General features: G+C 42.9%; 1 protein-coding gene across 1 annotated transcript in view; it reads left to right on the top strand.

Moving 5' to 3' along the window:
- Positions 1-5,009: 5,009 nt before the first annotated feature.
- Positions 5,010-12,006, top strand: part of RAB21 (RAB21, member RAS oncogene family) — a 43,184-nt gene continuing 36,187 nt past the window's right edge. Inside the window, exon 1 of the mRNA XM_004700446.2 lies at positions 5,010-5,398. Coding sequence (XP_004700503.1) covers positions 5,255-5,398 — 144 coding nt within the window. The 5' untranslated portion in view covers positions 5,010-5,254. The remainder of the gene's footprint in view (positions 5,399-12,006) is intronic.

Raw genomic sequence — 12,006 nt, 5'->3', positions numbered from 1 at the left:
GTGGAGCTAACAAACCCAGGGACAAGGGAACAAGAAGAAATCTAAAATTGATGGCGAGGAGGGCATAGAATGCCTGGTAGGGTTTGATCAAGTACATTGTAGCTGAGAGAAAATACTGAGAGTCGAATGAAGGTTGAACATGATAGTGGGACAGGAGGAAAGTAAAAATAAGTAGAGGAAATAACTAGGAGGCAAAAAAACATTTATAGAGGTATAAATATAGGCATGCACATATGTAAGTATATTAATATATAACAATAGGGATATAGGTCTATGTACATATATTTAAATGTTAAATATTAAGTTAGCCGATGAACATTGGATCTCTACTCAAGTACTCCCTGAATGCACGAACACTTTGTTCTAATAACCTGGCATTCTGTGATGCTCAACTTCATGACATGGTCGCTGAAGTCAAAATGGGTGCATAGGCAAATGTGGTGAAGAAAGGTGATGGTGGCCGGCTATAACAAGATGTAGCGTTAGGGGTCTTAAAGGTTTGAAGTTAAACAAGCAGCCTTCTAGCAGGGAAGCAACAAAACCCACACGGAAGAAACACACCAGACTGTGTGATTATGAGGTGTCAACAGGATCAGGTATCAGGCATCAGAAGACCCCAAACAGATATATTGATGCAAATGATGGGGGTTAGAGTGGAGACCCAAAGCCGATCTGCAGACAATTGGACATTTCCTCACAGAAGGGTCACAAAGAAGGAATGAATCAACCAGGGTGCAGCATAGCACTGATGAAACACACAGCATTCCTCTAGTTCTTTAATGCTCCACCCCACCCAAAATCATGACCACAGTTCTACCTTACAAATCCAGCTGGACCAGAGCATGTACACTGGTACAGATAAGAGCTCTCGACACATGGAATCCAGGACAGATAAACCACTTAGGAGCAGTAATGGAATAACGATACCATGAGGGTAGGGGGGAGGTGGGGGGAGAAGGGGAAGAAATGGGGAACCAACTACAATGATTGAAGTATAACACACTTCCCCCACCCAAGGAGACGAACAACAGATATGTGGGTGAAGGCAGATAGTGGATGGTGTAAGATATGAAAAAAATAATTATAATTTATTAGGGAATGACAAGGGTCGGGGAAGGAGGGAAAAAAGAGGAGCTGAGATCAAGGGCTGAAGCAGAAAGAAAATGTTTTGAAAATGATGATGGCAACATAGGTACAAATGTGCTTGGCACAATGGATGTATGGATTGTTATAAGTGCTGTAAGAGCCCCCAATAAAATGATTGATTTATTTTTTAAAAGACAAAGAAATTTCCCCTCTCAAACAAACAAATAAGCATTACCTGATTATGTTTGGACTATTTTTATGTTTAAAAAAATCATTTTATTGGGGCTCTTACAGATATTATAACAGTCCATAATTCAGTTAGATCAAGCATATTTTTCTTTTTATTTGAGGAGGGGTGGATGCTGGGGAGTGGTTGGGAGGAAGTGGCTATATACATTAGAATTTGCACCCTACCATGCCTCTACTCTCATCGGTAAATAATTGATGTTGAGTTATCTATTCACCGAGGTGTCCTTGCACTCTGTAGTCCTTCTAAGAGAGAAATGGCCTCCAGTCCTCGTGCAGAGCTTCTGACTTTCTTTCAATGTTTTGACTAAAGCAGTAACCTAATTTGTAAAGCACTATGCCACCAGGCCTGTTTAATGACTTATAAAAGTTTAGAAAGGGATTACATGATTTCTTTCACACGTGTGATGGGTGTTCACGGAGAAAGGGAATTTAGATATATGCGGTGTAGGTTGGATCAGGAAGAATTGGCAGTCAAAGGGAGATGTCATTCCAATATAAGGTAGAATTCAGAATGATCAATGGAATTGGCCCCTTTAAAAGTCTGATCTTAATTCTGAAGTGTTCATGAATTTTTCAAGGGTCCTGAGGGAATACATAGAACATATTTCCAGAAACACTATATCTAGGGGAATTTTTAAAAAACAAAAATAGAGGGCTTTTTTAATATAGGACTGTTAAGTAAGTCTAAGTAAATTATACTTCCTAATCCAAGACAGACAAACCCCTCAGGACCAATAATGAGAGTGGAGGGAAGGGGAAGGTGGGGGGAGAAAAGGGGAATGGATCACAATGATCTACATATAACTCCCTCCCAGGGGGACGGACAACAGAAAAGTGGGTGAAGGGAGACAGTGGTCGGTGTAAGACATGAAAAAAACAATAATTTGTAAATTATCAAGGGTTCATAAGGGGGGAGGGAGGGGGGAGGCAGGAAATGAGCTGATACCAAGGGCTCAGGTAGAAAGAAAATATTTTGAAAATGATGATGGCAACGTATGTACAAATGTGCTTGACACAATGGATGTATGGATGGATTGTGATGAGCTGTAAGAGCTCCCAATAAAATTATTTTCTCAAATTTTCCTTTGCAATTTACTTTCAAATTACAGTGATCTCTAAAAATGCTAATCTGTTCATGTTCATTCCCCTTGATTAAAACCCTTTATTTGATTAAGGGTCCTTATCCGTGGCTTCTTCTCCGGTCTCTTCTAGAGTGCTTTACATTATTGCTCAAGCTCCATCCATAATGTGGCGTATTTCAACACTACATTTCTCCTAATGGCTGAATAGTATTCCATTGTATGTCCCACATATCCCTTATCCTTTCAACTGCTGATGGGCATTTAGGTTGTTTCCACGTTTTGGCTGTAGAGTTTTTAGTAGCTGCTTTCTTAGAAGTAGATCACCTGGTCTCTCTTCTGAGGTCCTTCCAGGTGGAATCAGGCCTCCAAACTTTCAGTCAGCAGCTGAGCATATTAACCATTTACATAACCCAGAGACTCACAGACCAGAGGCCTGCAAGTGGATTCTGACTCGTGGCAGCGCCACATGTGTCGGAGTAGAACTCTGCTCCACAGGATTTTCAATGGCTGCTTTTTCAGAAATAGATGATTAGACCTTCCTTTTGAGGCACTACTGGGAGGACTTAAACCTCCAATAATTGCTCAGCACAGTGCCTGGCATACAGAGGCACCCTCAAATATTTGTGAGTGGAAGAATGTACTGGGATTTTTGTGTTGCACTTAATTCAGTTTGATGTGTAAAAGCAGTCAGAGAATATAGAGCATATTTACCCAACTGACATCATATTCTAGTTGCAAAGTTTGAGAAAGGCTAGTATGGTTTCTTGGAAAAGTAGATTCATTAAAGGAATGGGAGGCATATGAGTAAATATAAGTAATCATCAAGCCAGTATCAGAAGCTTCGTGGAATCCAGAAAACCTGGGGAGCCAGGGCCTACGAGTTTTAGCTGTATCGTTTAGTGATCCACAAATATTTAGAGCGCTTACAAAGTGCTGACTCCCATAAATCATTATCAACTTGATGGCGATTGGCATGATTTGGTTTATTATGTGTCTGGCTCGGGGGCTGGGAATTCAGAGGCAAGCAATTCAAAAACAATTCTTGCCCTTATCAAACCTCCAACCAAATGAGAAGAGACTCAGCAAAGCAACTTCTGGGAAGTATGGTTAAATCCGAGTAAGGCACTTATCTGTTCTTGAATACCTTGGGGCGAGGGCAAAGTATGGGTTCAGGTGGTTGGAAGAGTCGAACCCAAAGCCCACTGCCATATAAGAGATTCTGATTTGTAGCAACCCTACGAAGCAACAGGGTTCGGAGCAACAGGGTTTCGGAGACTATCTTTACAGAAGCAGATCGCTTCAACTTTCTCACCCACAGCAGTTGGTGGCTTTGAACCCTACGCCTTGTTGCTTACTAGTTGACCATTTACTCACAAGCAGCTCTTTTGGAAAAGTTTCACTCACTCACCGCTATTAGGTCTGTTCCTATCTCACAGTGATCCTGTCGGTCTGGGTACAACTGCCATTTGCCCTTTTATGCTTCCCAGTCTTTAAATCTTTGTTGTTATTGTTATATGTCTTCAGGTTGCTTCTGATTCATATAGACCCTATGTACAAGAGAATGAAACACTACCCGATCCTGAACCATCCTCACAATGATGATGCTTGAGTCCCATTTTTGTAGCCACTGTGCCAATTCATGTATGCAGCCATCTAGTCATGTTGACTCACAGCAACCCTATAGAACAGGGTAGAACTGTTCCCTTTCTGAGACTGTAGTGGCTGGTTTTGAACTGCTGACCTTTTAAATCGTTGCCCAACGTGTAACTACCATACCACCAGGTCGCCTTTCTAAAGAGTATAGTTATTATTAAATAGGTTAGGGGGCGGGGGAAGAGGTAAGTAATGAAACCATGTGGCCAGGGATACCTTTCCAAGTTTAAGTTGTGAGATGAAAATGAGTTGGAAACCCAGCCGGCTGTGGAACTGAATGAGGTTCAACAACTTCTGATTTGGGATCCTAATACCAAGAAACTGAAGGACTCCTTGCTAGATGTGGCTTGCCCTGAGCCCTGGGAGAGAGGTTATTCACTCAAAACAAACATAAAACTCACTGCCATTGAGTCAATTGTCCCTCAATGCCCCCCTTCAGGTCAAGATCAGCACCTTTGAGTATCTTTACAATCCGGTAGGCTGCTACGCGTTGGAATCGACTTGAAGGCACCTAACAAGTCTTCCCGCGAGCTGAAAGCCCTGCTGCTTTTGAAATGCTGACCCTGCAGATAGCAGCCCAAGGCCGAACCCACTATGCCCACTAGGTTCTTAGCCTCGTAAATAATCCCAGGACCAGAACGACGTGGTTTGGCTTCAACACTCCACCCGAGCTGTGCTTTAGCCTCCCGAGGCTGCTCCCTTCAGTCAGCAGGGTCTTTCCCCGGCAGGGTGGGGGGAGGAAGGCGGCCGGCAGCACATACCACAGGGAATCTCCGCGTCCCTCGGGGAGCTCCACCCCGGAAGAGGCCCCAGAGGCCCCGCCCCCAGAGGCCCCGCCCCCGCCCGGACGCATTCTTCTGGCCCCGTCGCTAGCCAGCGCTGGGCCGCGGCGGTCACGTGACCCCGAGCGTGACGTAGGAGGAAGGAGACGCCATTAGAGGGAGGCGGAGAAGGCACACTCTCCGCTGTTTCCTCGGGTGTTCTTGACGCGGTTGCCGGGGCTCTTCGCTCTCGGGCTTGAGTGGAGTCGGCCGGGCGGCGCTGTGAGGAGGGGGTGCAGACGGCGCCCGGGGTCCGCAGGGCCGGGCCGGAGGGAGCTGCGTGCGTGTCGGCGGTGAAGGTGCTGCCGAGGCTGTGGGCAGTGCGGCGCGGCGCTCGGGCTCCGGCGGCGGGGAAGCGGCGGGATGGCTGCGGCCGGCGGGGCGGCGGCGGGGCGAGCCTACTCGTTCAAGGTGGTGCTGCTGGGGGAAGGCTGCGTGGGGAAGACGTCGCTGGTGCTGCGCTACTGCGAGAACAAGTTCAACGACAAGCACATCACCACGCTGCAGGTGCGGACGTGGAGGGCGGCCCGGGGAGCGGGAGGAGGCGCCGCCGCGGCGGCCCCGGGCTTTCCGGGCTGTGCGTGCGTTGCCGCCGTGGCCCCCCGGAGCGGGGCAAGCACGTCTCCGGCCGGTCACTGGCGCCTTCGGATGGCCGTTCTCGTCTCGGGCCCGGCGCCGCGTGTCGGCGTGCGGACAGTGTGTGGGAAGGGCCCCGAAAAGCCCCCGGTGCTCTCCCTGGCGGTGCCGTGCGCGGTGGGTCCCCCCTCCGCTGGGCGAGTTGGTCCCCGTAGATGCGCTTCCGCCTGGGCCCCAGGTGCCTTCGCCCTCCGGGCTCCGAGTGTCAGCCCGTTTTCTTCCTTTTGGAATTAGGAACTTCGCGGAGGGTTTGATTTTTTTTTTTGCGAACTAGGTGATTTGTAACTTAGGCGCTTACTGATGACTAAGTGTTTATGCAAGTTCCATTTTGTCCTGTCTGCAAGTAAGGTTCCGATGGGCAAAACGTTCGTCTCTGAAGGGTTTTTGAAATGACCGCTTGCTTTTGGGGGTTACGCAGTTCTTTGCTGCCCGGTGTGACTTGAGGGTCTCTCTACGAGGCTGGTCGGCCACTTGGAAACATGATGGAAATAATACCAACAATTGGTCCCCTCAAAGAGAGATTTGTGGCTGATAGTATTAAAGAGTTAAAATGTAATGATCATTACTTGACAGCGGACAGCGAAGGGAGGTCTTTGAGGGAGTTGTAAATCTCTTTCTTTACCCACAAGAAATCAGTTTGCTTGTGTTAAAAGAAAAATCCAACTTGATCAATTTTGTCAGAGGCAGGAAAGTCTACCTCCATTGTTTACTTAGCTGTTTGACCTAGGCAAGTTTCTTGAATAATCCGTGCCTGAATTTCTTTGTTAAAGTATGAGCGCAATTGTAGCCCCTCCCTGATAGGATAGCTGTTAGGAAAAATATGTATGAAAGCCCTTAGGTCCAGCGGTTCTCAAACTTCCTAATGCCGCAACCCTTTAATACAGTTCCTCGTGTTGTGGTGACCCCCCCACCATAAAATTATTCTCCTTGCTGCTTCCTAACTAATTTTGCTACTGTTATGAATCGGCGACCCTGTGAAAGGGTCCTTCGATCCCCAAGGGGTCACGACCCACAGGCTGAGAACCGCTGCCTTAGGCCCTGATCCAGTGTAAGTTCTATTTATTGTTACTATTTCAGATGTTCAGTAGATCCTAATTAGTGATTGTATAAGGTGTAAGAACATGGGTGCTATTTAATAGAACACCCAGTCTCCTAATTGTTGTGACATTTGATGTTTGGTGCTATTATTAAACTATGGAGTCTAGAATTTACAAAGATGCCCAGCTTCTGATTCCATGTTCTATTTTTACACCTTCTTGTAAAGCAAATGGAAATAGCAGGAAACTGCTTTTTTCCCTTCTTCTTAAAATGCTTGTAAAAGAGCACTTATAAAGTTTTAACAATTTATAGTCATTATTTTGAATATCCCTAGTGAGAGACATTTGTAGTATAAATACTTATAATCATTTGGTTGGTTTCAAATTCATTGGGTATAGTAAAATAGCTAACATTTAGTGAGTTCTTTACTGTACAAATTACATCTTACAATAGTCTTTAAGGTGGATCATTTATTAGCCCCATTATTACGGATGAGGAAACCACACTTCCTGCCTTAGAGTGCTGACCCAAAGCGACTCTGTAGGGCAGGGGAGAGCTTTCCCCTGTGAGTTTCAGGAGACTGTAACTGTTAACAGGATTAGAAAGCCCTGTCTTTCTCCCTAGGGGACTGGTGGTTTTGAACTTCAGACCTTGCTGATTTCAGACCAATGCGTAACCAGTATGCCCCCAGGACTCCACAATGAGGAAACAGATTGGGTTAAATTGATTGATTTTCTGGCATCATAATGCCCTAGGTCATGGTGTTTTAAGTGCTATAAACTCAGATTTGAAGCTAGATGTGACTTTCCATCTTGAGCAATTAGCATTTTTCCCAGTGTTACAGATTTACCATAAAAAAGAAAACCATTGTAATTGAATTATTTTTAAAGCTTCAACCTAAAAATTATTTCTTCATGGTGACTTCTAAAAGCATCCTGACAGTTAAAAGCTTAAGAATTGTATAAAAGAGAGAGGAAAGCCGGAAAAAGGTTGAATTCATGATAGCTTTTCTGTATCAAAGAAGTAGTATTGATATTAATACTCATGGAACTGATCACAAACAGTACTTGGTTTATATAAGGGAACTTGAAAAGTTCATGGAAAAATGGAATTAAAAGTCAGTAATGAAATTTTCCCATGAGTTCTTTTAAGCCCCTTTGTATTACAGAATTGAGGATTTTGTAGCATACCAGTGTATAGTATCAGTACTGTATCCAAATTCTTTTTCTTACATTTTTGTTTGTCTCATCTTTCCTAAGCTTCCCCCCACTCCCCCTAGAGAACTTTGACCAAAGAGTCAACTTTGTGTGGTTTTGATTTTCAAATGGAGGGGAAATCTGTTTGTGTATCTTGTATCAGAAGATACAATCTTGTCCACAAAGCTTAACTTTGTAAAATGCACATTTACAAAGTACACTTTTAGGTGTTTGTATGTTAGGTAATCTTAAGACTGACTAGAGTCTGAAAGAGTTTATGGTTCACTGCTTTAGTCTCCTGTCTAATATTCCCATTAAGTGATTGCCCATTTTTGTTTGAACATCTTAGAGTGAGATGAGCTGATATAAAAAATGAGAAACTCACACCATCCCATTTATTTTTAGAAAGGACTCATTTTGTCGTTGCTTGCTTGCTTTTCATTTTGAAACTTTATTGTGAATTAGATGGGATGTGCATTTCAAATCATTTTTGTATTCAACAATTTAAGCAATTTATGAAACATCCCAAAAGCTTGCTGAATCCTCCCCACTTTGCCCATTTTTCCTCCTCCCCCCTTTTTAGGATAGTCCCCTTCACCTAGGTTAACACCTAGACAGGACTACTTTTTAGTAAGTTTTTCCATGTATCAAGAAAGCCAAAATCTGTGTCCCTGTAGTTTTTAGTACTAGTTCTACCATCTGAATCTTGGTTGTTACACATGACATGTCTTCTATGGTTGAAGATAGCTAGCACATTCATTTTAGTCTTCTTTTGGGTAAGCAGCTCTGGTTCCTTTGGATTTCTTATGACATTTAAAATCCTTTCATTACTTTGCTACCTCTTTTCTAGACACCACTCTTAAGTTGTCTTCCTTTTTTTGATGCACTGAGCTGTAGAAGGGATTCCATGTGTAGTTTAGTGGAACAGCGACATATGCAGGCTGTCTTCTCTATTGAGAATCCTTTTCTAAAAGTGAAGTTGGAAAGAGATTCTGTGAGCTTTTGGGACAGCAAATTACATAACTCAAGTTTAGTCTGTTTCCTCATCTGTATAGTGAGGTTAATAAAACTAGTTTACCTCATAGGTTGTAAGAAGTCCCAAAAGATTCTATGAACTATCACATTGATTAATACTGGGCTTGCTGACAATGTATTAATTACTACTGGGCTTAGTCTTAATAGCTTTAAAAAATTATCCCTCACATTTTCTGATTTTGCCATTAAAAAACAAAAACAATCCCTAATTTTTTTTTAACCCTGAACTTGCCCTTGCTTCAACAGTTAAGCCTACTACTGCCCTTTCAAATCTTGATTTTATAATTTAAGAAACACTGATTGCACTTCTTTGTGTCAAATATTGCAGTGGATCCTGGGCCTGGCCTGCAAAGAAAAGTAAGGCATGATCCCTACTGTCTGGATTAAGTACCCATTTTTAATTTGTTACCTAGAAATTTGATAAGAATGCCTTCAGTGTTCTTGTCTGGTTTATAATACAGAACTATGCAGCAAGTCTTACTATAATACAGTAACACGTGACCAAAGGTGGAGGTTTTTTTTTTTTTTCTCAGATTACATCCTGTCTTTCCCTTTGAGCGAGAATCGCAGTTTTTGGCAGGATGTGCTAGTCTCAGTACTTTAGAGAAACAAATCCACAGAAACTCATGTATAAGAGAGAGTTTTATATAAAGGTTAAGTGTACATCAAGAAAACATCCCAACCCAGTGCTCCCCAAGCCCACAAGTCCAACATTAGCCCACTTGTCCAACACCAATCCACAAAGTCCTCCATCTCACAAAACACATGCAGTGACCCCGACTGCAGGAGGAAAGCCGAATCAGTGAATGTGTAAGCATCTCAGCGCTGGCAGGGGTCTCCACACGGCTGCTCGAGCACCCAGGGCTGCATGGGGGTAGGTCCATGTGGCTTCTCAGGGATGTCTTGCAGGAAGTGAGCCCTGCCAGCTGAAGCAGGGAACTGGTTAAGGCAGCTGCACCTGGTCCGACCATCACAAACAAGAGACCTGAGAACTAGAAAGTCAAGTCTCACTGAGCCATTTATCCCTCCGCCCTTCAATTAACCCCACATGTGTTTATTGGCCAGAGTATTACACATATTAATGAAGTAGAAGCAGAAAACCCCATAAGACCATGAGCTATTAGACCTCCACACTCAAACTCACTGCCATCGATCCAATTCCAACTCATAGTGAACACGCAGGACAGGGTAGAATTACCCTTAGGGGTTTCTGAGAGTAGCTCTTTACAGGATTAGAAAGAGCTACTGGTAGTTTCAAACTCCTGATTATACAGTTACCAGCCCAATGCCTAACCACTTCACCATCCTGGCTCCTGACGAGCCACTACCTAGTGGGCACAAATCTTCAATGAAGGTGGTTATTCCAGCATTAAAAATTTCCCAACTTTTTTTGCCTTTAGCCACATCAATCTTACCCCCAGGATATGCCTTGAGATGCCTTCGCAAATACTTGAAGCAGACAAGATATATTTATATGTATCTTTTAAGAGAAAGGACTTTTGAAGTTAAATTGGGTTTAAATTTTGACTCTCACGTCATAGACATTATGATCTTGGCATTCATAAATTGGATTTTATTTTAGTGTCATGATTGGATTCAAAACATGAGACTGCCTCCCTTAGTGTTTTTAGTTGCATAGAGAGCCATCATAAAGCACCTAGCACAGTATCTGGCACATGCATGCTTAATATTTTCTGTTACTTGATTGTGTACATGGTGTTTACTTTGTTTCATGATAACTCAATCCAAAAGGTAATGGGACTAATTGAAAATTGTTTTGAGAACATATATTGTCTCTTCAGAAACCACTACATTAATAGATTGGTGGTATTTGTCATTATTTGATATTTTAGTAGCGCTTACTTTTCCCAGAGCTCCTCTTAGGTTGGTTATAGTTTTTGGAGTATTCTTGTAGCTAAGCATTCTGAGAACTTAATATCCTTTAACAAGTTTGGGAAACCTGAATTCATATCCTGATAATGTAAGTCTCCACAAGATAAAAATGAGGCCTTTTGTTCCTGTAAAGATTTATAGCCAAGTACATGTCCTACTCTGCCCTGTAGGGTCGCCATGAGTCAGAGTCCGCTTGACAGCTGTGCGTTTTTGAATGTCCACACTCTTGGAAGGAGTCAGTTACTGCTTTTTCTTGATATTTATTAAATTAATATTACTGATTGTAGGCTATTAAATTTAATAAATATTTCAAAGCTTTTATTTAGCAAGCATTGTGCTCACTTTGGGAGATAAAGAGGAACAAGTTAAGGTATTTCTCTTGCCTTCATGAGACTTTTATTGAAGGACATCAGTTCAGTAGGGGAACGTACTCCTTGAATCATTTTGTCTGAACATTACATGAAGGGGAATAGTGTTATTCTTAATTTAGTCTAACATTACATTGTTATTAGGTGCTGTCGAGTCGGTCTGACTCATTTTAGCGACAACAGAACAGAACACCACACCCGTGGGTCCTGGGCCATCCTCACAACTGTCCTAGGGCTGTAGCTAGTGGGTCAATCCGTTTCTTTGAGGGCCTTCCTCTTTTCACTACTTCTTCACTTTACCAAGCATGGTGTCCTTCTCCAAGGACTAGTCTTTCCTGATAACATGCTCAAAGTATGTGAATTGAAGTCTTGCCATCCTGGTCTCTAAGGAGCACTCTGGCCGTGCTGCTTTTGCTGCAGTACTTTCAAGACAGAGCTGTTGGTTCTTTTGGCAGTTCATGATTCTTTGAAGATTCGGCTTATTGCATATGAAGCGATTGAAAATACCATGGCTTGGGTCTGCTGCACCTTAGTTCTCAAAGTAACATCCTTTGTTGCTGAAAAGTACAGGAGGTCTTGTGCAGCTGACTTCTGACCCAATGCAATGTGTACCATTACGTTAGCCATCTATTAATTTTCCTTGCCTTTATTATTAAATGATTGTGCCATTTTGGTTATAACCACCTTCTGTCATATGTATTCTCTTTCTCTCTGCTCCTGTATGATCACTTCCTTTTTTTTTACACCCAACTCCCCCTTTTCTTTTTCCTTAGTAAAAGTACTTTAAAATTATTAGTTCTAATTTAAGGGCTTTCTACTCTTTTTTTTGCTTATGTAAAAACAAAATTTATAGTCATAAGATCTTCCCTTTTGGAGTGCTACCTGTCTGCCTCCTGAAGTTTCATCAGGAACCAGCCATTTGATTAGTGAAACAGTGCTGTAAGATTAG

This window comes from Echinops telfairi, unplaced genomic scaffold (genome assembly GCF_000313985.2).
Source record: "Echinops telfairi isolate 266 unplaced genomic scaffold, ASM31398v2 ScPeMD7_2;HRSCAF=8, whole genome shotgun sequence".
NCBI classification, from domain to species: domain Eukaryota; kingdom Metazoa; phylum Chordata; class Mammalia; order Afrosoricida; family Tenrecidae; genus Echinops; species Echinops telfairi.
This window is presented reverse-complemented; position numbering and strand designations above follow the sequence as displayed.